Here is a 25,693-nt window from a genome sequence, read left to right as displayed (position 1 = left end):
AAACTACATTGCCCATCTGTTATGTGAAATTACTTTATGATAAAGGCACAATGTTGTTTTTAGTCTTTGCATTGCCTTTTGGACAAGGACACAAATATAAAAGACTACCAGCCTTAACCTTAAAGAAAGTTTTTAAATGTATAAGTCAAGACAGTTGTCAATCAGAGGTGATGCATCACAAAGTAAATGTGCTTCGGTATACACGATAAGGGAAGGGTATGCACAGATTCATGTGCACAAAAGGATCCATTCTAGAAAAAAACTTCTGATGTCACTGCTAAAGTTTCTTCTTTGGCACATGAAGAAAAAAAAACAAACCTGCTACAGCAATTTTCCTGTGCTTGACAAGTACCAATTATGCAATCAAAAGTAATGTCAGTAATTAACCTGAGAGTGTAACAATGTCGATAAAAGTAGAGTAGAGCCTGCCATGTGGTTTGAAGTGCTCTGGGCCGACCGGTATTAACCAGTGTAAATCTTGACTCCAGAGGTGGGCATTACAGGAGGAAAGTCAATCCAGTGATCACCAGAAGTGAAAGCAAAGACGCAGCTCTGTGCAAACCCAGAAAGTGTGTGACTGAATGCCCCTTAAGGCAGGCGTGGCTACTTAAGGGAGTAGCTTCTATCGCTTGGACTCACTTCCAGGTTAGGGGGGGGGTCTTTGAAATGTCTACATACAAAGAACATTTTATCCATAAAAAGGTTAAGGAGAAGTGTGATCCTTTTTCTGGAGGTGTGGAAAAGTCTGGGTTTTAAGATGAATTAAGATGTAAACGACTGCATGGATGCAGTGACAGACAATGTTTTTTCAATTACTCTTGTGCGTGTTTTTCTTGTCTCTCCTCGAATCTCATTGTGTCTGAGCTTAATGTGGAGCAGAGAGACGCCATTTGGCAGTCTGCTACCTTGTTGCTCTCCATTTCAACAATGTCGGCTGAAAAGATTAATTTAGTCAGGAGATGCTAGTTATTGACTGGCGAATGCAAATTAACGACTGATATTAGCCACCAATATTTGACTTTAAATTTGTCAATCTGATTCTAAGCATGTTGGTTAAGTTTATTGCAAAAAAGAAATGTTGTGGCAGAAATAAATAAAATAAAAAACAGAGCCAGCCCATTCATCATCACTGTAAATATTCTGTATTTGAAATGAAAGAAAAAGGCCATACAAGTGTTAAATATCTCAATTCTGGTAACATATTAGTTTATACAAAAGGTTTTATCAAAAGAGAGGACATTGTGAATGTGTTTTATTTTTGAAGAAATATGTAAGACATACAAATGTTGTGATTATGTTTCATAAATCTGCACAAAAAGCTGTGCATTTGGGACATAAAGGATGTCATTTACTGCCCTGGTGAAACAATTCAGCACAGACCTCCACCAGATTGTATCAAAGTCCTCCAGGATGGATACGGTGCATGTTTCTAAAAGGCTGCCCCTTTTATTTCACCCGGATTATCGAGCCACGTTAACTGACGACTGTAAAGTTTAGCATTATATTTCAAATAGCAGCTAAACACAGACTCAAAGACGACCCGATGACTCTTTGCATGAGCTATGAAACTAGACGGATTTACACTACACAAAGCAAGTATCACTCTTTAGGTCCAGCACATTACAGACATTTCTCTGACCTATCATTTTAGTGGTGAGATTAAAAAAAATCAATATCTATTTACAGAGTGGTAATGGATTACAGTAACAGCTGGTATAAAAGAATGTTTAAATAGTTTTCGTCTTCAGTGCTGATACCAACAGTCTGCTTGTCTTGGGTTGCCTCCAAATCTGTAGAAAAAAGGAAAAGAAGAAACATTTAAACTTAATCCCACAGCCGCACAGTTTACAAGTTATATACAACTAAATGTTTACAAAATGAGTATTTTATACAGGTTTTAAAGAGCTGCATGATGTATAACTGCAGTACACTCGCCTTGTATCGTGTCGCAGGTCAAACCTCCGTGGATTTTCCCACATTAGAATTCTGAACCTGAGGGATTCATAAAAACAGTGTTATTTTAATATTCATCACAACAAATGAATCAGTGACATGAGAAAATTAACCAAGCATGCAGAAAGAAATAGACTTCAGTAAAAGGAGGGCAGATAGTGTTTATTGTGTGAGTAATTTTCTTTGAGGTTGCATTATGGCATTTTTGGAGTTTTTAGGGTTTTTAACCATATGAACAATGACTCCATCACTGGTTATGAGCTTTGTACTGCACCTTGCCATAGGGCAGATCCTTAGCCTGGTATTGTGGTTTGGTCTTGGGCTTGGGTGCAACTGGTGGTTGGGTTTTTTGTGGGGATCCTGCCAGAGCATTTGGTTTGTGGAAGACTGCAGCGGCTTCAGTCCCGTGAGCAACCGCTGCATCCTTAACGGTGATCACGGAGGCAGAGACCACGGAGGCAGACACCACGGAGGCAGAGACCACGGAGGCGTCCTCCACCTCTCCTCCAATAGCAGACTGGTAGCTGTGACTGGAACTGCTGAAGCCACTTACACTCTCTCCTGACGACTCAGAGCTGTCCACTGGAACAAAGAGACAGCTTGATTATACACATGATCAACGGATGGATGAATGGATGGGTGATCCAATCTAAAATGTAGTAAGTGTAAGTAATCAGTCCCTTCAGAAATTTCCATCAATGCCTATAAAAATAATTTACCCATAACTTCATTGAAGGGAAAGAAAACTGTCAAATAAAAATGTCTTTAGGCTCCAAACGTGAAACTCATGAGCCTCAGCGAAGCTGTTCAGGGGCCATCAATAACACAACATCATGGGAATGGGAGATTCCTGGATGTACCGTCGCATTTAATATTCCAGACCATTTGTATTAAGCATCATTCTGGTCATATATGAGTTAAGAACATATGTGTAACTGTACACACTGAACCCACACATTAAGTTGTGACTCCCACTCTCATGGTCCAGGTCGTCTTCCTCCAGAGCTCCAGGAGGCGATACGTATCCTCCAAGGCCACCTCCAACCTCTCTCCGCTTTGGCCCACAGAGGTATCCCACTGGGGACAGGGAGCCTCTTCCAGAGGAAGAAGAGGAAGACGAACTGCTTCCTGAACCAACAGATTTTGGCCGACCCCCAGGAAGCCCGTCCTGTGAATCATGTGATCCAACAGAGGGCAGCACCCTGTTCTCTGCAGACACCAGAGAAAATGTTTGATGAGAGTCAAGGAGAAAAACAAAGTGATAGAAAGTTATCACATTGTATACAGACTTAAACAAAGGTTATGAATGGCTAAATAAACATGTTTTACTGGCAGTATTTGTTCACCTCTTCCCATATAGTTGACGGCTCTGTCATTGATAGCTGCATCACTGGGCTTGATGTCCATGAAGGGTTTGTTTCCAATACCCATGAACACTCTTTCCTGCATACGGACCTCTGGAAAACATTTCAAATCATGAGTTAAATTACATTAAATTACATTGCATTACATTTTCCTACAACAGCATAACACTGGGGTTATGCTTTTTCGTGTATTTGTTGTTCGTGTATTTGTCACCTCTGTTGTGCACCGCCTGCTCCCACAGGATCCGCTCCAAGTCCTTGGCCCAGGCGTCTTTCACTTCCCGGCTGACTGCTTGCAGTGTGTATGTGTCCTGGGTTTTCCTCTTCCTGAACCAGATCTCAAAACAAAGGCCACTGTCACCACTGTTTTGGGTCATGCCCACGTCTGACGTCTAAATGTAAACAAAGGGAAAACGAACATGTTGGGGTGAAAGTTTAAGATATGGCAAGCAGTTTGGCAAGAGAGTGTTATGTAATTCTTCAGAAGGTCTACAAAACCACTGGAAAGGACAGAATACAGTACATGTTATGAAAGTGGTGGGCAAGGTGTTACTCTCATAAGCAGGGCTTTAGTGATAGTCTAATACAAAATGAATCAAATTACTCATTTATCAAATCATTCAGCATTTTCTAGAATGAACATTTTCTAGTATTCAGATTTGTTGTTAAGTAATTCTACTGTGTGACATGGAGCCAAAAGGTCAATGTTCCTTCCAGTCATCTCCTGCAGACTGTCAGTGACTTGGAAATATTAGCAAATTGAGTAAACATATGTAAGATGACATGATCAGTTTAAGCATGCGTACGTGTAACCGTGTAGTCACTTCTATTCCTGTTATTGCATAACTATTCCTCCGTTTACTGGCACTTGGAAAATCCCCATGAAAGTACGTGTGTAGCAATATGTGTACCTTGAATGACTGTTTGTAGATGTATGTTTCATTTCCTACGTCCGTCTTCCTGGTTTTGCTGAAGAGAATGAGTTCTTGAAAGAGGAAAACGTGGCGTAAACATTTTTTCTTCCTGAATGTTACCAAGAACTCGTCCTGGCGTATCAGCTGGCCCTGCTCCTTCAGATTAACCTGCAGAAGGAGAGTCAGGGGGTCATGTACTGGTACTAGTAAGCACCTTCAATTGTACTGTTCCTGCAGCAATATGATGTGCAGATAGACTCGTGAACATTGAACGGAATGAAGGATCTGCAGTAATTGATACAGAATAACATCAACTTTACTTTTATTTCTGTCACAGACATCATAAAGTTAAAAAGCTAACCAACAAAATGTATATGAATCCAACTCCATTCCCTCCATCTCTGCCTTCCAGCTAATGGAGCTACAGATCATCATCCCACACGCAATCCTCCCTTTTACATTCCATGGAAATATGATGGAACTATTATCTTTCCACTGTACTGGTTTTATTCATCTCATTTCATTCCAGCCCATATTACTCAGGATGACAACAAAACACAAACCAAGAGCACAATGATGAATCTTCTGAAGAACATTCCTAAATCTGGATAAATGCTGTAGTCGTGGCAGCAGCTATATCTCAACTGTGCAACCATCAAAGTGTTGCTCAATGAGGGAGGAGAGGGTGCTACACCTACATACCTTTAGTATAGCACATATATCACAACTGTATATGAAGTACTGTATATACCACAAGGCATGAAATCCTCCTTTCTGGTTATCTGTTTTGATATGTTGGTTTACAAAATGACACAAAAGAAGAAACAAACTGGCTCACATCACAGTGTTGGATGGCATCCATGGCCAGCAGGTTGTTGCCGTGGCGGAGCTGGAAGTGGACGACCTCCAGTGCGGCCTTCACCTCAGCCATCTCCCTGGTTTGTCCCGGGCCACACTCCCTCATCATATCCTGCAGCAGCAGGCTGTACTTACTGATGCGTTGCACTGGCTTCAGCAGGTACGACCACAGGTCCATCATGTCCCCCAGCTCCAGCTGCTTTTGCTGGTGTGTGAGGAGAGGAGAGTCGGTGAACATGCAGCAGTGCTATCAGGATAATGCTAAAGCTGAGTTGGAGAAGGGGCCCGTCAAGATAACGTATAGAGAGGTTTTATTTGGCCATTTCTTTTTTTTTTAGCCATACTAGAAGTGAAGCTCTAGGATGTCACTAGCCATGTTAGCATTTAACTCACAAAACACTGCTCTGTCTACATACAGCCACACATATATGCTGCCCTATATTCTGATCTTGCCAACAGAAGAAAACACCATTTATTCTCCCTCTAAGAAAATCTATGGTGTTGTTTTGAGAAGAGAAATCAGAGAAAGAAGAGCAACAAAAAAGCAGTCGTTCTCACCTTGAAGAAAGCCTGTCCATGATTGACTAGAAGACTGTCAGACTGCGGTTTGTTCTTGCTGTAAAGAGCATACAAAGCAAAGCTCTCTCTCTAAAAGAAAAGGAATAAATAAAGACCATTAGTCATCATCATTGTCACCGACAATAAACATGCCAATGCCACACTGTGAAGGGCCAACTAAGCAGTGTACCATAGCAGTTCACGGCTGTGTGCAGCTACGTACGCCTCATATCCAATCAATGGGCCTCATTCATCAGGAGTTCTAGATATTTGTTCTTAAACCCCACTTACGCAGTTTGTATGAGGCTGCTGGCACCAATGTCTTCTTACGTGGGATTTGTTCTTAGGTACCAACATTTCAAAGCATACTTGTGTGTGTGCAAATTAATGATGTAGGATTGAAAATATAAACATATATTTATAATTTTTTGGTTGTTTGGATTCTGGTTGTTCACCGTCTTTAGATTTTCGTTTCTGCATTGTTTACCTCCATCTCAACTTTTTGTGTGTGAGTACTGCGTGTGCACACGGCCCTGCAGTCTCATGCCCCTTTCCTGGTTTCCTAATTAGGAAGAACTGGCATGTGCTTTCAATTTACGAAGATGTGGGAGACATCAACATAACAACACAGATGTGAACATGTCTGCCGATTAAGAACACGTCATGAATGCGGTGTAGGCTTTTCTTAGAGACTTTCTTCAGAACAATTTAAGAAAGGATGTTGGTAAATGATGCCCATTCTTAATGTTATCAATGCAACGTTGATTCTTTGGAAGTTAAAGACATACCATTCTCCAGTCAGGGCCCATCTGGAAGGGCTTTGGTTGGCAACCGTTTATACTTAATTATCAGTTTGGGTTCAAAAGAGGATACCTCACATCTGCCAAAAGGTGGTTGCGTCATGGAAACCACTATTCCTCAGGTGCATGCACACTCTTTTTGTACTTTAGGGTTAGGGTTACATGCGGAACCTACATGTCGTAGGAAACAGCGTCCCACTCTGAAGGGTTCGTTCACACAGTTCTCCAACTCGTTCAGGAAATGATGACGGTGGAAGTCGTGGAGTTTTTCTAAGTTGCCGAAGATGCTCCCCCTCTGGCCCCTAAGGTCCTGAGGGACGTCAGGCCTCTCCAACTCGGGGAAGTAGTGCTCTCGAACGTACCCCAGCGCCTTCACATACTCCCTCTCTGTGGACAGGAGCTCCTCCATGATCCTCTTCAGTTTCCTGGTCCATATATGGGAAATGAAAAATGTGCAATCGTTGATTTTTGTTAAAGCTCATGACTCAACCCAGGTGAGTTTGGAATTACACTCAGTTTTACGTAATTTATTTTTGGGTATGACAGTGTTGTTTAGCTGCAGAACAATTGTACCATTTGTGAATATAACATATGTATATAATTTGCTGTAGACAGCGTCTCACTGAACTTTAGATTACAGCTGAAGGGGGAGGGGTATTACTTACAAAACATTGCTGCCATTGTTTTCTGTTGCTGTGAGTAATGTCTCTGGGTTTCGTAAGTCTTTGGGGTTCTGGGTGCAGACAGTGCATCCTCCACCCTCCTCTTCATTACTGTCTCTCTTTGACTCACACATCCGGTTTCCTGACTGTACACTCTCGTTATGGGAAGTGGGCCGGATTTGTTCCAGCGGCTGTGCTTTGCTCTGACAGTGTTTGTGTCTTACATTCAAAGGTGAAAAGCCAAAGATGCTCGTGGAATGAGGGCTCACGCTTGAGCCCTCGCTCAGAGACCGACCCACGGGTTGGTGCAATGCAACATCTTCATCCCCTTCCATTGAGTGTGTGCTCCTCAGATCTGCCTCACTGTGGTGCTCCCTTTGTTTCCGTTTGATTCGTGGATTAATGTTGATGGGGTGTGGGGAGGAAAGTGGCATTTTCTCAGTCTTAACTGCTGCTTCAGATAATTTCTGTGCTTGGGCTTCTCCTTTCTCACTCCCTTTCATGTCAGGTTTTGAATGGTGGTTAAGGCATGCAGCAGCGGGGCTTTCTCCTTCACTTTTTGAGATATTGACTACCTCTTTCTGAGAGGTCAGCTGCTGGGTAGGGAAGCATTCATCCTCCCCCACCTCACTCCTCTTCTCCTCTTTCTCCATTCCTCCATCTTCTCTCTGAGGGTTTGCAGCTGTGGTCGACTGGATCTGGTTCTTATCTGCTGCTTTCTCTTTCTTTTGCATCTCCTCAAGACGCTGCCGGACCTCTTGGCACAGGACCCAGGCTGCATTCCACACTCTCATTACCCCCGAGGCCCCTGATCCCACATCACAGGCCTTAGCTTTCAGAGCCTGGAAGTGCAGGGTGGAGAATTCGCCACCTATTCTCCCTTCATACATCTGGAGCGTCCTCAGAGTTTGAGCTGAGTAACACCCTTGCTCTACCTGCTCCAAAGAATGAATACATTCCTTGGCCAGGGCAGATGCCTAGAGAGAGAGAGAGGAAAAGGGAAATTTCAATTTGAACACAAATCAGTCAGAAATGCAGACAAAGGGCAAACGAAGAAAGACAAAACCCAAACCTGTTCACAGAAGCGGTGAACATTCACCAGTGTGTTGAGTTCTTTGTGCCTTTGTTCTACCCGCAGCATAAAGTCATCCATGTTGGATTTGAAAGTGCTGACCAGAGTGCGAAAAACATCTGTTGCAGGGCTGGGATCGCTCGTTGCAACGATTCGCTCTGCCTCCGTGACTAGCTTCAAGGCAAACTGTTGTTTCTCCTGTAACAAATGATAAGACGTCAAGTGGAACTTGTGTTTCCTCCCCTCTCCTACATGGGAGTCTCTTATCTACCATTTACCGTTAACAGAGCAGTCATTTAAATATTTCTTACTCAATCAAAATAAACTGTTGTAAGAGAAACACAGACAGCCAAATAAGGGCAATGTTTCTTTTTCTTTTTAACCTTAGTCTGAGTGAGAAACACATCAAAGTGCTGCACGGCCTTTTCACTGCACTCCAGGGTATCGTCTGTTGCGTAAGAGTCCTTCAGTCTCTGTTCGCCTTCTGCATTTATCCACATCCCAGCCTGCAAGACGTAATGTAGAATTAAACAATGCTGGTTTATAGCTTGGCAAACTGTGACATTCCATGTTTTATTTTGGAGAAAGAGTCAAATTAATGAAAAGCTACAAAGGAGACCCACTTTCATCTCCCTATCTAGAACACTGTGTTACTGAATTTCATCTGTTTCAAACCCATACTAGATTTGAAAGGTTTGAAAATGACCAAAGAGCTGCTATTACCGTGCTAATTTTGGCTTCCATCTCTCTGAGCCTGAAGAGGAACTCCAGGTTCTGCAGTGACTCGTTTGATCTCATCACCAGAGTGTGGAGCTTCTCCTCCACTCGGTTGTACAGACTTGTCACTGACTCCAGAGCATCTCTGCAAGAACGGCGAAACAAGCATTAAAATCACACTCGACCTCAACTCCACTGCACGGTAGCATTTTTTATTTTAAGTGTGTTACGGGGATAAATGCACCATTGCTAATTTACGATCCCATCAAGTATAAGTGTTATGTGATTATAATTTCAGGTTTTGCAAATAGATTAATATGTTATGGAAGTCATTAAGTCTGTGAAATGGAGTGCAAAAATGTCGAGAACAAATATAAATAGTGTATTATAATAATAATCAGTTAATGTTCAAAAGGTATTTAGGAATGAAATTCACTCAACATTCAAACTTTATTTTTAAACAGAAGCAGAAAGTTACTCGTTATGCAGAGAGGCAGTGTTATATTATCATATATTATTAATTTAAGAGTAACTTGCAAATTTAAAATACTTATTACGCTGTTAGAATTATTTTGGAAATCTTAAAGGCCATGCACACCAAGTTAACGACAGCTGAATGCTCAATATGGTGGTGAGAAGAGTAAAATATGTCCCTCTTTAAGACAAGTGTTTTTGTGTAAAACACAACAATTGATCAGTGTACAAGTAAGATTTATATATTATCTGATACCTGTAGTCATCAGACTGTGGGAATCTGAACTCCTCCCTCCTCATTCTGGCCAGCAAGGCCCCTCCTTCTCTTTGCAGAGTAACCAGTCGAGTGTCTTCCAGTACCTCTTTCATTGAGGCCCTCTGTTCCTGAATGCATTGTTGCACTTCCTGTTGCAGCCACAGCAAAGTCAACATGTCAGACCTGCTCCAAAACGTGCACTTATTCCACAACGTCACCCTATGAACATGCATTATTCTACCTGGGCGGTGTCCGTCTGCTTACTGCCATCCACTTTCTTGATGGCCTTCTGCAACAAGCCATCTGCCCCTTGCAGGTCAGTCATGAAGGAAACCAGTCTCTGAAATGAATTTTAATCAATAAATAGTGGAAGTGGAAAAGTGTTTCACAACCTTCTGTGGACCTTAAAATTAAATTGTATTTACTAATACCCTTGTCACTGGTTGCATAAGTCTAAGAATGGTCGGTTAAACCAAAAAATGTTTCTTCCTTCTGAGTTTGTTTTCTTTTTAGGGTCCTGAAGATTTAAAATTGTGTTGAAAAACACATTTGTTTTGTGCAAAAACAAGTTTTAAGTTTTGGATACTTAACGCATCCTAAAATACATTTAATTTACAGCCATCATTTGCCCATCCCCGTTAAATTCCCCTGTAATACTGTATATAACCCTCCCACTATTCAAAGACCGAAGCCAAATGTGGCATTAAAGTTCAACAGAGATGATGAATGTTTGGTGTGGCTGTTTGGGTGTGTGGATAATGAGTCGCCCCAGTGGGCTAACTATGTTTGAACAGCAGTCTCCTCTGAATCCACGGGAAACTCCACACAATCAAAGTTAGTCTGGGTTGTGAGTGAACATTTTGTACCTGATGGAACTGCAGCCAGTCGTTATGATTGTAAATGAAAGTCCCTCCCAGGTCAGAGGTCAGCTGGGAGGCTTCTACTGTCTTGTTGAGGGCTTTCATAGTAGTCACCACGTCCATCTTATAGAGAAACACAAAGGGAAAGGTTTGACAAGAAGGAAACGCACCACTCGTCGTTAAGTGTCAAATCAAGAAAGCAGAGGAGAACATGGAAGGTAATGTCATCGCTGACCTGTAACCCTGGCTGTTTTTCAGGTCGAGGACAAGTGTCTTTATCCACCAGCATCACAATACTGTGGACAGCGTGGAGCGCTTGCTCCTGTAGAAGATAGTCAATAAGTTAAAGGCGGATGTCACATGTTTGAGTTCAGCATAAGTTGTAGTAGTTTATCATTTAGTTAAAAGTACTCTATCACCGACCGTACAACAAGCCCACAGTGTTTTACAGTTACAACACAGACGTGTTACTCAGCGTTTGTGTTTGTACATTCAGACACACAACACTAATCCATCGGTTTCCAAGCAACGTAGCAATCTGTCAGCATCTGATGACATGCTGTGAGAGTGATTTTGGTTGACTGCAGGCATTGTTGTTAATCGGACGTGTGCATGCAGGTTCGTTGTTTTAACCTGGGCCATCAGCAGAGCTTTGTAGAGGTGAAGCGAGGGAGGCTTCTTCCTGGCATTGATGACCAAAGTCATTCCCAGCTCGCGAACTTCATTCCTGCCAAAAATGTTGAATCGTGTTAGGGCCTTTTCACACGTTATCACTGCAGGCTTTGTTTGGAAAAAAAGAAAGTTTTTAGGATTATTTATTATTATTGCACTTCTCAAATCTGTATTTATCTTTTCATTTCCCCTGACATCCACACACACACTCTTCTTCACATTTCGACGCCTTCACCCCCCCCTCTTAATGGCCTCCTCGGGTTACTGTTGTGTGTGCCTACATCAGACATGGCTGCTAATTCTAGTAAGGCGCTGCATACCAGACAGCTGGCAGCCAGCCTGGACAGAGACTATTATGGTATGGCTCTTTACTGGGGACAGAGGAAGGCCAAGCTATCTAGTAGGAGGGCTTCTTGAACTTCAAAGCCTCGAGTAAACCCAGTGTAAACAAACAGCATTGTTAAAGTCTTCACTAGTAGACCTGTTCGGGGGAGTATTGACCCTCATCAGCAAAGGTCAATGTTACTGCAAGCTGATGTTAAAGTACTACATATAAGGTGGAATTATTCACTTCATCAAGTTGTGATCCTGTATAAAACATTGTCTTATTATATTAGTAAATCGGCAACTTTACATATGGATCACTTCTAAGTCTGAATGTAAGAGCATGCATTATATGATTCAAAGGCTTCTCTGGACACTGGAGATATATTTAAAATGGTATGTGCTGCCCTCTTGTGGTCAGAGCTTTTATTTCAATTGCTCAAGACAACAGCTTTCCTCTGTCATGCAGCTGAGGAGACCACCACTTAATAATTGTTTATGCTTGGTTTTCTTGGTGCAGAGATGTATAATAGTACTTGTTTTCAGTACCTCGGTATGGAGTGTAAGTAGAGCAGTAATTCACAGACATTCTGGGCTGACACAAGAGGGGACATCCACTCCATTCTGCCACCATGGACCTCCACTACTGCCCTTCCTGTCCTGTCCCTGCTGCCTGAGGGTTTGCAGGAGAGAGACAAAGAAAACATATAACATATCAAACAATTAGTATAGTATAGTGTGATTTCTGATGATTAATTCAGATTCAGAACTCCGACAGAAGAATAAATACCTGGCAAACTGATGATGCCCAATTCAAGCAGACCACCGATGCCTCTGAAACTTCCTGGAGACTCCTCGATTTGTGGAGGCTGAGGAGTGTCCGAGCTTGCAGAATGTGCAGGAGATGGCTTTTCTATCTTTGTGTAATGGAGTTTGGATTCTGGTCCATCCGCGGCGGTGGGAGCGTCACTCCAACTTGACTGGGAGTCTGCGCCACAGTAAACACATTATAATCTTCCCACAAAAACAACAGGAACAAGCAAAGGAAAACAAATGGATGATAATAAAGTATAATTGAGAAGTATGTGTGTGTTTTGGTTCTCATGACTTCCTTTGATTTTATCCATCTGACTGTGTCTCAGGAGGATGTTCTTTTTTACTTTATGAACTTTTGTTTGGTGACCTTTGCCCTTTTATTCTAACAGTAATTATTCAGAACCTCATTCATAATTCTTAATAATCCTCTATCAACATGGATGCAGCTGCACAGCTGTGTGCAGGCAGCCTTTAAACAGTGGACACGGTTTCTGTAAGAAAAACACTGCAGTGGGCCGGCTACTAAGCCTGGCTTTGATTTCAGACATCCTAATTGGCTTCTCCTTTAAGGCCAACAAAGCCTCGCCTGTGCTCTCTCTCTTCGCTGCTTTAATAGTCCATGACAAGCATGTTCCCAGTCGAGATCTCAACATGCCTCTTGGGGGCATGAGGGCGCATGCCAGTGGGTGCAGGGGGACACAGCATCCTCCTTCTTGCATGTTACGCTGTCTCTCTGCATTAGAGGAATGCTCTGCTTTCTGACTCTCCCTTCCATTCGGGGTGCAGCGTGCTATTTCCGTTCCCTCCCTCCCTCACTAATAGGAAGAACGTGAATGAAGAACCCAGACTGCAGTGGCAGAAGATCACACACAAGCCTGATCTCTGACCTGTGAACCCTCTTTCTGAAGAGCCTTCATAATCTCAGCGGAGCACATTTCTTCAAGCACGCAAGGTCACGGTCGAGTTTCAATCGAGTCTGTTTGGTGTGAGTGTTCAGTGGCCCTTCAAGCACGGAGCAACAGATCATAATAGACGTCTGTGTGTGCAGTAATAACAATGTGCAAATGTGTGTGAATGTTTCAAAGTAGAGAGAATGAAAGTAGTTTGAACGTTCAGCCTTAACTTGCCCGCTCTGCTCACCTTTTTTAAGGGACTTCAGTCTTTCCAGCTTCAAAGTCACCTGATCCAACAGTTCACTTTTTTTACACTGCATCATGCTGGTGATTGTTTCAGGGCATATATCACTGTGGCTCCTGTTGGTGACTTTATAGAGAAGCGGACTACCTTTAGAAGTCTCTGACACGGTGGACAAAGACCTAACCTTAACTTTGTGCTTTACCGATGGCTTCGTAACCTCCACCTTCTGATGTGGTGTCATGTCACCGTCTGGTCCTGGATGCACAACCGCATGGTGTCCTGATTGGTGGGAAATAAGTTTCATCTGTACTTTGTGACTCTGGCTCAAACCAGGGGTGGATTTCAAGATAGTGGGCGATTCCTTCATGAGGTCATCTGATTCAGAACTCGTAGGAGGGTCGTTGAGATGAGACGTGAAGTTTGCCGGTGTTGGTTCACAGCAGTGTCTGTGTTGGTAGAGCTCGTTACTCGTCACAGGGTTATTACAGTGGTTACAAAAGTTTCTAAGATCGTCTCTTTGAGCTTGAAATGCACCCTTGTGTCTCAACTCTCCATCTTCACAAAGGCCAACCTCGTCCAGGGCAGCCAGAAGGTCTACACTCCCCCTCTCAAAAGCGACTGGGTTTCTCAGTGCTGCCACATACGAGTCTCTGTACCTACACTTCAAGTCTTGGTCAGTAGGCTCATGCCCCAGCCTTCTTTGGCTGCACGGCATACAAGGCTCCTCTGCATACTGAAGGGTGCGTCCACAGGCAAAAGTATTCCCAAGAGGTACCGGTGGCGGTGGCCTGACGGGTTTGAACGCAACTGAATGAGGTGGATGTGGTTGGCTGCCTTTCTGCTTATCCTCCAACTCCTTCCCTTTGGCAATATCCACCAGGTCTACATAATCGCCCTCAATCTCTCGATAGTTACGACTGTCCCAGGTATTAGGAGAAACCCAACCCACAGGTTTGAGGAAAGGTCTGGAGTGGGATTTTGGGGTTCGTCTGTCATGATCCATTTTGACAAGTTTGGAAGAGTAGTCCACAGGTCTCAAAGATGCTGGCATCCTGCCTTTTGCAGGAAGAAAAATGGCTTCCATTGGGAGCGTAGAGGAGTGGAAATGGGAGGGAACTGAGATCTGTTTTGGCTCAGGAGGAGCTTCCTGATAAGTAGGCATGATTTTAGGCTTGTCCAAAAACTCTGGGATGGCGATCTTAGCCCAGGGCAACTTGATTACTCCTTGATCTGTGCAAAGCAAGCAACGTGACAGAGGAGTTCCATGGCGTCCTTCATTGATGTCCTGCAGCCATTCCTCAGTGAAGATGCAGGGATAGGAAGTCTCGGGGACGGGGGTCTCCTCCACTTCTCGACAACCCTCCTCCAGCAGACTTTTGAGGACAACGCGAGCCGCTTGGTCCCCGAAAGGTTCCACCTGTAAATAGAAGTCTCCCGGGCGCAGCAGCAAAGCGTTGACAGGCGCTAGCTGGATGACAGTTTTGTCATGGAGACACAGAGGCCAGCCCTCGCAGCGGAAAACCACATCAGAGTATCCAGCCTAAGGGGAAAAAAATCAAAATTCGTTTTGAGTGTAATTTTGGTTGAATTTGTTTGACACACTTTTATGTTGTACATTGTTCTCAGTAGTTTCTATGTATTTTTCATTCCTTCCATTTTAAAATCTAAGTTGCAAACATAGATGGTTAATTTGCAATGGGGGTCAGAAATAGTGATATCTACTCAAATACCTAAACAATAAGTGTATCACGTTTGTGTGTATTATTATTGCAACATTCTAGAAATGAATAAAAATGAAGACGAAATCCAGATAGATGCATTGAATACTCACACATGCTGCCTGTTGGACGCTCTCCAGCAGGTGTTTGGAGGGGATAAGGAAGTCAAGCAGACACTGTAAGGCATCACCGTGGTAATGTTCCTCAATGGTGCGAAACAGCTGGCCGAGGACGACGGGTGCTGTGGCCTCGAAAGGTGGGAAGAGGGCCGAGAGGGCACTCTGGATGGACGAGTCAAGAGATTCTGGGTTCTGGAGGACAAAAAGAGAATGATCAGTGAGATGAGATTTGTGTAATAACATTATAATTAATAAGTCTGTGAGACTCTGGTTTAAGTTTTGTCCAGGAGCCATCTCTAGAACATCAGCAACAACAAAACATGACAAAAGACAATACTTTTCTACTCTATTAAAGTACATACTTACATAGAAATCCTTTTCTTTCTTTTTTTTGTGTGCATTATTTATCTTTGTAATTTTGCATCTAATGTCTTACGTTTAAATCAATTTCCTGGGCGTGCTCCTGGTTTAAAGCCACAGGAACTCAAACCAAACTGTAAACTATGATTGCAGTGATTAAAAAAATAAACACGCTCCTGTGCATCTAATGAATACTAACCAGAACATCAATCAGTGCATAATTAAAGGAGTAGTGTCATCTGCACATTCTTTTCAAATGGGAATTGTGTTGATCTTTCAATGAATCATACGATATTTCATTCAGAGCTCAAATCTTCCGTTGCAGACTGTGTTGTCTCACATAATTAATAACAGCTGCCCTCAAACTGAAATTCTGGCATTGCAGTTATTAAATACCTGTGAACGTGGTTTAAATCTTAATTGAATGGACATTTTTTCTCATGAGTCTGCAAGCTCGGGTTGAATGTGTGTGAAAATTACAGTCTGTGTGTCATGTGGACAACAAATTTCAAAGATAAATGTCTATTCTAACACTTATTTGAAGTTCAACATGGATAATATATGCAAGGAAAAAATTCTCTGCAAATACAAAATGCAAAATGACAGGACAAAAAAGAAAAAAGAAATCAAAAGTGATCTGAGGTAAATTAAAAAGTATCATCTATCGGGGTTCAAGAGGAGTATTTTGGTTGAGACTAATCAAAGGCTTATCAACTTATCTTGAGATGAATAAGTCTGTCATGCATGAGTGTCTGCACCGTTTCATGTCTGGCCAGGATCTGCTTCAATTAAACCGATATATTTGTAGCAGACCAAAGAAATGTGCAGGCCTGTCACAAATGCCCATAAAGATGCAACGGCGTGAATTAACAACAAGGTTTTCTGTCAGGAGACACGCTTGGTGCTAGTGTTTACGCTGTGTTCAAATGTCTGCCTTGGTTAAGTTACAGCATCTGTACTATGGTTGAAGTCCAGCAAAACACACAGAAACTTTTCAGATGAAAAGACTTTAAAGCATTTCTGGTGAACCAAATCAGTGGCATGTATTTGAGTTGGTAACGTATTTAGATATTAGGGGCTGTAAACATAGATTAAAGTATTTGATGTGGAGCACCGCGAGAACTGTACTTTGATTTGATTATGCAACGTAGGAGCCACAGGAAATAATTCTGGCCTTCGCCTGTCAGATGGTGGTCAATTGTCATATGAATCAAACCATTATTTTTCCACTAGTATGTCGGAGCACGGCTCTTTTAACAAAGCATAGCTGCTCTGAGGTTGTACAGGGATGCTTTGAGCTAAAAGCTAACAAGAACAGGTCAACGTGCTAACATGAAGTGTGGAATAATGTTGATCACGTTCACCATATAAGTGCATAAGCAAGCTAACAATTAGCTAATTAGCAATGAGCTAATTAGCAATAAATACACATCATTAATATTGCATGTGCTTGTGCTAAATCCTTTTAAAATCCTATTTCTATGTGTCTTTTGTATTGCCTAGTGTTTCTTTTAAATCCTTTGTTCATGCCTTTCTGTTATGTAAACCAGTTTGAATTATTATTCATCCTGAGGGGGAAGTTAATATTTTAACAAACTTCATGGCAATACATCCATAGTTGATGAGACATTTTACTAAAAAACAAAAATGTGACCCCCACTGTGAAGTTGGCATGTGGGCTACATGGTCTGGGATATATATTTCATATACATACAGGTACAGCACTTCTTTGATATTACAATTTCCTTTCTTATTTAGCACCTGAGTGCACAGTTAAGTCAAATACATGTCTCTTTGAAGTGAAAAGAGTTGAAAATGATGCATACTCTGGACAGGTCTTCGCCGCTAACCACAGCAGGCATGCTATTCATACAATCAGTTCACAGTACCCTGCTGTGTCAATCTCCCTGCCCCACAAAGGAGTCTGTTTTGAGCCCCCCTCCTCATTTAGCTTGATGGCCTAACCGAGACCAGAGACCAGCCCAGGGTAAACACGAGTGCAGCAGCTTCAAAGGCCTCACACTGGTCAGCGCTGGGACTGAAGATGCTTAAGTGAGCACCTTGGACATTTAAGAAACATTGTGAACAAAGGTCATAAAGTTGGTTCATGAGTGAGTCATTCAGTAAATCATTTAATTTGGATTTCACGACTCACTTTAGTGTTTGTATTCGCTCCCAGTAAAGAGTCTGGAAGAAAAAAACATAATCGACAGCATTAAATATGTGCTGTTGGATGTAAATCCGTATCCATATATAACCACTAAGTTTTTGTATCTCTTGTAGATATTTCATGTCCTCAGTAGAAAAGAATGCTTCCTTTTTCTGATTGTGCACATCTGTCACAATAGATTAGGAAATGGAGAACAGAATACCTTAGAGGCTTGAACAGTAATGCATCACAGCTGTTTTAGACTGACTGCAGCCATTCAACTTTGGGTTCTACTGTTTTTCTCAAAGCGGACGGCAGAGGTCCTATCTAATATGATACAGCTCAAGTCTGGGACATCCACTTTCCCTATGTGTACGAGTAGAATCTGCCTGTACACTTTCAGCTTTTAAATTATTAGAGCATGTGCATTCTTCTGTAGTCTTCATCAATCTCTCACCGAAATTCAACCTTAAACAAAAATATGAGTGACTTCTTATCACAACATTGCTTCAAATCATTTGAGATGTAAACCTTTCTCTTTGTTAACATTCTGTCTGAAATGACAAACGCCTATGGCTGGATAAACTTCTTCTGAAAACAAAGGAGGTTAAAAGCCCGAGACGTTTTCCCAGACTGGAACTCGGCTCTGTGGGTGGTTCGGCTGGTGATATTCATACGAGTGAGACACTCGAGATTTGACTGAGCACGGCTCCGCTGGACCCAGCTCAGACAGGTTATCCAGCCGAATGAAATGAGCGTAGGGAGGATTAGGTGCCGGTGTTGTGATTTCTTCTGTTTCTCATTACATGTGACAAACTGCCAGAAAAGTGGCCTGAACTGTGAAAGAGTCGGTAGGAAATTCTTCTGGGAAAAATCAAAATTGTGCCATGAGTTGGTGAAAACACTCATTTAGTCATAATCATAACGTCCACACACCTTAGTTGGTTTAAACACTCAGACAAGGACTTGCACAATTCAGGAAGTGAACAATTTTCAACCTGAAAAGAGCATATTCAAACCTCTGTGGACAACATAGACGATACAACCTGTGACCCTGAATGACAAGAACCGGCGAATATTCAGTGTCTGCTGTTACATTAAAAACACATAGAAAACTCTGTTACTTCCTCTTCTCTAGTCCTCACGGTGTAGATTTCACTCCTTCTTCGTGTTAGATGGATCATTTTTGGCTCTGGTGACCTTTCCTTTCCTCCCAGTTCATAGTAGCAATAGAGAGCTGGTTTGTGCACTTAGTGGAGGTGAAGAGGTTGTATACACCACATGAAAAAGTGATCCTCCATAAATGCCAGGAGTACACCTGAGGTTCTGAGGTCGATGCTAGATTTTGGTCTTTTTCATGCAGTCTCCCTTTGAATGAACACGCCCACCGTAATGTGTGCTGTTTTGTCTGCGCTGCAGCCGTTGATGTTGTGTTTTTTAGCAGTTCCTCTCTGTCTAACAGGCAATTTGCTCGAGCACCGGGACACAATCGCCTCCCGACATCCTTACTAATAACACAATTCTTCACTGTATATCAGTGGGCGGTGTCTTGCTCTCGTTTCATTTACGTTGACAGAAACAGAGTCGAGACTTTTTCCGAAGTGTTTTCACTCCCACAATCAGCCAGCGAGGAGCATTCATCAAGCCTAAATGTTGAGCCTTTATCTTGTTCTGCAGAGACGGTGGGGTTTGATCAATGTCCAGCTGACGGCGGCATTCCCCCACCGCCTCCTTTACGCATTCAACACAGGGGGATTCCCTCTCTGCTCATCATTGTCTAGGGCAGCATGTGATTTAACTCTAGAAATAGCCCTAGTCTCCGACAAAGATCATTGTTTGACCTGAATTGGCATCCTAGTGTGAACAATAGGCATGTCTCTTTGTCTTTGTCCACCATTCAGGCCCTCTGGGAGTTTTTTTGCAGTGTTGACTATTAAGCACATAATTACAGGTCTCCTCCATATTGCCTCGGGCTTTGGTCAAAGAAAGTCAGGACCCAGGTTTGAGCCGCACTATAAACAAACTGTCAAGGTGTGTAACGCACAGTGTGTATCTGTGTCATAGGCCACAACGGCTCAAAAAGATTAAAGTAGCTAAGCTGACCAGAATGTGATTTTTAAAAAAAGATTAGCATCAACTAAATGGATGCAGCTCCTGATGTGACACGCTGAAAGGAATTTGCCTTGACTGGTCGTCACATTAGCTTGACTGTCACAGCGCCTCTGAGGTAAAACCCAAAACAAGCAGAAGAGACAGTTGAGTCAAGACCTGCCAGTAGATCCTGAATCCTGCATGTACGGACATGCAGACGTGTCCAGGTATCGTAGATGACACACCACCAACTCAACCGTGAGATCAGTCAATCGTAGCATGGGAACAGTGGGCTGATGGGATATCAGCAAAAAACCTAAAAGTGGGAAGATGCAATCATAATCACGATCCCATTTCATAATCCAAAACACATTACCGGTATCTCTCCCTATCTTTCTCCACTCCTTCCTCCTTAAACATTTGGTGTTTCTCATTTGCCGGTGACACAGTGCTGCCTTTGTGTGATCCACTCTTGTTAAACTCAGCAGAGGGCCACTCCATTCAGCTAAGCCATCTTAAATCTTTAGAAGCAGTAAAAAGAAGTGAGAGAAAAAAGGTCCCTACGAGACAATACAATACTTACGTAATTTCTTATAGTCGCTGCTGCCACCAGTAAACATGGTGTGTGTTAACTATCAGGCCCTAAATCTGGCGAGGTTCACATTGTTTATTTATTCTGTAGATCTGATGAATTCAAGCTGTGTTTGTGAAGAGGCCGCATTAATAGTTTCCAGTTTTCTGGTTTGGATTTCCCCCCCCCCCCCCTCGTATTGCATGAGATTCAAGAATTTAAAGCCGGATGAGCTGATATTTGATTTCAAGTGACTCATTAATCCACAATTCTTAAGATAACACTGCTGATAATATCTGTCATTTACAATCTTCTCAGACTATCAACCAAGTGTGCATGAATCTGATGTAAATCACTGCTATCAGCTCTTTCAAAACCAAAAACTGACTCACAGACACATTTTTAATAAAATGGTGCTCTGAAACGAAGCCTGTGGCATTTTTGTTTTGGACGCACTCGGCAAAAAGTCTTTCCCCGTCATGCCAGGTTAGCATATTTTGAAATAGTACTGGAGGATCAGACAGGTGTATGATTAAGTTGCCCAATGCCTGATGGGGTGATTTAAAAACAAAAATGGACAAAGCAACTGCATAGCTCACATCTTCTGGCATGTCCCCAGTGACTGATTCATGTTGAACCACTCCCAGTTAACATGACAAAACAAAGCTCTCAGCACATTTCCCAATGCTTCTGTCAGAAAATCTGATCCAAAATGGTTTTGAAGACTACAACACACCGTAGTAATGTTAAAATGGCCGAGCAATTGAAGAGGGTTAATGATACAAGCAAAGGGGGGCCTTGTAAAAATCCATTAAGCCCTTACACATTAGGGATTTGTTAGTTGGTCAGCATGTGAGTGTGTTTATGAGGAGTGCACTAAACACTGACATCTGCTGCTCCTTGTCCTTGAGCTTTTCAAACATGTGCACAACTGCCAACAGAGCTAAACAGAGCACAGCAGTCTATATGGCATACGAGCCGAAGGTCTTATTCTTCAGGAAACGTGCCCTCGACACACAGGGAGGCAGCTCAGATTTGCCCGACGGATATGAATGAAGTTGTTGAGCTGGTTTTGAATTTAAGCAGGTAAAAACAAATTCCTCCGACTTGAGACTGATGTGTCACGATGACTGAACTAACTATAATGCATCGTCTGTCGTCTGCCTTAAAAAAGCAGCCACAAAAAGCAGCCACCGTTCAAACGCAGTGGAGGAAAGGAAATGACAGCGCTGCAGTAAATGAGTTTCTAGAGACAATGCACTCCGAAAAGTGACCCACAGACATCCTATAGCTGCACAGACGTTTCCCCCCCTCCCAAAACTTGGCAATGGCTCTGTTTTGCAAATAAACTGCACAGCCTCTGTTGAGCTTGACCCACTTTTGTGATATAGAGATAATAAACAGGCTGAAAATATGGTTCACAGCTCCATGACAACCCTCAGAAACTGAACTTAAAGCAAGGTAGAAATAATAAATGTCTGCAATTTATACATTTTTCCTCCAGAAATCACATTGATTTATTGTTTAGACTTTCCCTGTCTGCCTCTGATGTAGAATTTGGCGAAATCTCAGAAAGTGAAGCAGTGAGCATTGTCTGTCTGCCAAAGGGAGCACAGTCAACAGTATTGTAAAGACGGGATGACTTGTCTGAGGCAGGGGAGGCAGCTACTGATGTTGGGAGACAGAGACACACTTGTGACCCTTTAAAGCCCGGCCAGTACGTTGACTGTCGGCTGACCCCGAATCTGGATGCTCTTACGCAGCATGTCCACAGTGTTCCCAACAGGTAATAAATTAAGGTATATCCATGCATGCTCTAAGCTGAGGCTTTGGAAAATGCACTGATGATCTGGCTGGTGATACAAAGCAGGTACAGTGATAATCCATGAGAGTCTGTAACCATCTTTCCATCCAATTATCAGGCCATGTTACGGCCCTAGGGCCGGTGGCCCCTGCCCTTGAGGCTCCAATCCCTTGTTTGCTCCGGTCCTGGTTTTCTCCTCCTCCTATCCTGTACTCCAGGTGCTGCTGCAGGACCAATCAGCAAAGGTGGACTATTTAAGCTGGACCGGTTGCAGTCTTTCGGGCTTTCTCTCTCTCTCTATCTGGATTGCTGTCTATGGTAGACTGCTGGTGTGGTGGTCAGTGCAGGGGCACTCGGTAGATGTAGGCCAGGGTAAAGATTCAAACACAGATCCTGCTTCACACACTCACACTCGAGGATAACCTTTGTTAGTTTCATTAGGCTAAGTGGGGGACCGCCTTTTGTACGTCTGCCTTTTTGTTTAGAGAGCCAGTATGAGCCTCGGTATTTCAGTTTACTGTGCAGGTTGTGTTTTGTTTGATTTATTGACGAGGGTCTAGTTTAGCCTATTTAAGTTTAGCTCTTTTGTTTTAAGTTCGACAGCTCCCCCTCCCGTCCACCGTCTAACCGACGTGTTTTTTCGTTTGTGTCACATTTTATTCAAACTGTACAAATAAACCAACAGTTGACCTCAACCAATTCCACCTGGTTTGTTTTATGTGCGTCCCCTTTCCCCAAACGAGCTGGGATGTAACAGGCCACGATTTAAGTGAATGTTTTAATGTTGCAAAAAGTTCAACTGGTTTGGAATGAGTAAACCTGGCTACGGCGTAGTTTGGTAAGAGGTTGGTGCTACAAGCGCAGCGCTGTAATCGGCCAGTAGGAGAAGCAAACAACTCTGCTTGGCCATCTAACTCATCTATGAGAGACACATTGAGAGAAATCCTCAGGGTTTTCTTTAAATTGGGCAAGTTTTAATTCTTCTTTCATGTTGGCTATTATTTCATGATGTCCAGAGACAATAACATGCATTATGGGAATAACAGAGAAAATGACATCAGCAGAAAGAGCTGATCAGTCATCTGTTAAATGTTAAATGTTAAACTCTTCATCAGTTTATTCAGCAAAGGCAAAAAAAAACCTGATTGTTGCTGTGAGTTATTAAGAGACGTACAGCTGTTACAAGAAAATATCTTTCCATAAACAGTGGGTCAAATGACTACGTGTGTGAAAGATGGTTGTTTGTTATGACGAACTCGCAGAGAATTATCACCCGCATTTTTCCTCAGCTCCACTGAGTGTTTTAATGTCTATTTGTTTCGGTTTTACGTCTGCATTACATCAGTATTTCGCGACACAGTCAACAGGTAGTTTTGTTGTTTTATTGTGAAAAAGCTCTGATGAACCCACTGCACTCTACCTGTGGAGCATGTAGCAGCTGAAGTGCCTGATACTTGTTCCCAGCTGTTAGTGGGGAGTAAAACAGAGTTAAAGGGAGAGTGAATATTGGAAATAAATAAATTGGGTTGGATATAAACACCAAATGAATACTAATCTACTGGGTGTGTAAATAGTTTTTTCCACCAAACCAATAAATAAAGATCATCTCCTTGTTATGACTTAGGAAGAACAATCTAACCAGCTAAATCATTCACTTATAAAAATAACCTTTGCTTCATGATAGTTTTACAATTTCAGGTGAATCACAGACAAACCTGAACTCAAATTAAACCTGTTTGGCAAGATTAGATCACATCTCTTATAGGCTTTGGTGATTTGCATTTACTTTGAATATACTTTGAATTCTACAACAGACTACGACGCTGCAACTACTATCGCCATGTTTACTGCACACAAAAAATCAAATACATGCTGCAGTAAGACTGCTTGACCTTGCTGGTGAATGAATTACTCTCGGCTGTGCTTCTCACACAGTAACTCCTGTAAAGGCAAATACAAATTCACACCAGCAAAGTCAGACCTCTGGGTTATGTATGATTGCCGAGTGTTTGCCCAAGATAGAAGCTCCTGTTCATGCATAGCGCAGCGACCTGATAATTTAGACTATGCAGGCTGGAAGTTTGAGGGTGGTCACGGAAGACGACATCAGTCATGCAATAAGTTAAACAAACGGTTGGGGCTGTAAAAGCTGGTCAAACAAATGCTGCGCTGCACGTGAAGGGAGGACAAAGTACAGTGGTGGCCACGGTCTGCAGCCAAGTCCTGCTCTCTTAAAAGCTATCATTTATCTGGCACGCTTGGACAGATGTTGTGGATCAGACTGCTTTCCATATAAAGAAGCAAAGGTACTGTGACCATACAACTACAGCCAGTGTGAGTTCAAAAATGTTCAGATGCCACATCCTCCCACAGAACCATCATCAAACATGTCCCCACCTGGTTCTTTGTCATTCATTTAAAAAAAAAAAAAAGCCCTGTGGTTTGAACGTTTGCCAACTGTGCCCGACACTGAACTGGAGAATCCCATAAAGTGCACATGCAAAGCAGTGGAATAATTTATACACCAAAAACCACTCCACTCACTGAAGTATGTGTGCCATCTGCATCAATTAAGTCCCACTCAAAGGACTTAAAGACGCAAAACAAAAGACAATGTGCCTCTCTCTGTCACTCTCCCTTTGTCAGTGTGCACGGACTTAAAACGCTGGAGATGCTGTGGGCTGTTGATGTGAAACCCACCAACTGTGCTGAGGATAACAAAAAGGTCTGAAGAGTGCAGCTACATTGGCTTTGTGCTGCCTTTGTATGTCACAAAGATAAGGTTTCATAAAAAAAAAAGAACAAAGAAGGTGCATCAATACTGTGCTCGATGTCCCGCAACTGCAAAACAGTCTGTTTAAAGCATAAGAAATGCATTAGTTTCAACACAGCAGTCTCCCAGTCACACATGACTGGCGAGAGAGAGAAACAAAGTTAGGTGTCTAGAGGCTCACACTCTCAGCAACTGGGTCAGTGGAGCACTTCAACTTTTCCCAGAGAGTAACGACACAGACAAGCTAATACAACCAGGACGACAACTCCTGTTACTGCGGCGTTACTTTACCATCTTTGCAGACGTTTCTCTTCTATCAGGCAGAAAGCTCTTTTCATTTTTGGTCCTGATAGTCCTCTCTAGACGGCCACCCTGGGCTCTGTGCTGAGAGACCTGCCATGTTCAGAGCATCAACAAGAGGAGTCGACTGAGGTACATCCACATGACAGGGAGTTGTCTCGCTTGAAAAAGTCATCAGAGTCGTTTCCATCCCTTCGTGGACTCTCCACAAGTCTGAGGGTGTAGCAACTGAGAGCAGCAAGCTGTCTGACCGCCTGTTGATCCTCTAGCTTCACTTCTCTCTCGCTCCTCTGGCTACTCTGGGTGTTCAAGGGTGAGAGAGAGAGAGAGAGAGAGAGAGAGAGAGAGAGAGAGAGAGAGAGAGAGAGAGA

The 25,693-nt window shown here is 42.7% G+C and overlaps 1 protein-coding gene across 2 annotated transcripts; it reads right to left on the bottom strand.

Annotated features, from left to right (window-relative positions):
- Positions 1 to 1,119: 1,119 nt before the first annotated feature.
- quob (quattro b) lies at positions 1,120 to 25,616 on the bottom strand. Of its 2 annotated transcripts, XM_084031822.1 has the most exons (25): positions 25,314 to 25,616; positions 15,269 to 15,466; positions 13,441 to 14,977; positions 12,275 to 12,472; positions 12,034 to 12,157; positions 11,122 to 11,215; positions 10,724 to 10,810; positions 10,495 to 10,611; positions 9,870 to 9,968; positions 9,629 to 9,777; positions 8,905 to 9,043; positions 8,565 to 8,687; positions 8,182 to 8,379; positions 7,229 to 8,086; positions 7,113 to 7,195; positions 6,623 to 6,872; positions 5,648 to 5,737; positions 5,070 to 5,294; positions 4,229 to 4,399; positions 3,532 to 3,709; positions 3,300 to 3,410; positions 2,908 to 3,162; positions 2,228 to 2,535; positions 1,936 to 1,992; positions 1,120 to 1,790 (listed from the first exon to the last, which is right to left on the bottom strand). In XM_084031822.1, exons 1-24 carry the CDS (start codon positions 25,314 to 25,316, stop codon positions 1,954 to 1,956), a joined length of 5,634 nt encoding a protein of 1,877 aa, XP_083887948.1. In that variant the 5' UTR covers positions 25,317 to 25,616; the 3' UTR covers positions 1,120 to 1,790; positions 1,936 to 1,953. The 2 variants fall into 2 exon arrangements, with proteins under 2 accessions (XP_083887948.1, XP_083887947.1); XM_084031821.1 differs by having other exon boundaries at positions 7,113 to 8,086.
- Between the last annotated feature and the right edge of the window lie 77 nt (positions 25,617 to 25,693).

Source organism: Eutrigla gurnardus (genome assembly GCF_963514095.1).
Source record: "Eutrigla gurnardus genome assembly, chromosome: 2".
NCBI classification, from domain to species: domain Eukaryota; kingdom Metazoa; phylum Chordata; class Actinopteri; order Perciformes; family Triglidae; genus Eutrigla; species Eutrigla gurnardus.
Note: the sequence above shows the minus strand (reverse complement) of the source record. Positions and strands in the feature narration are given on the sequence as shown.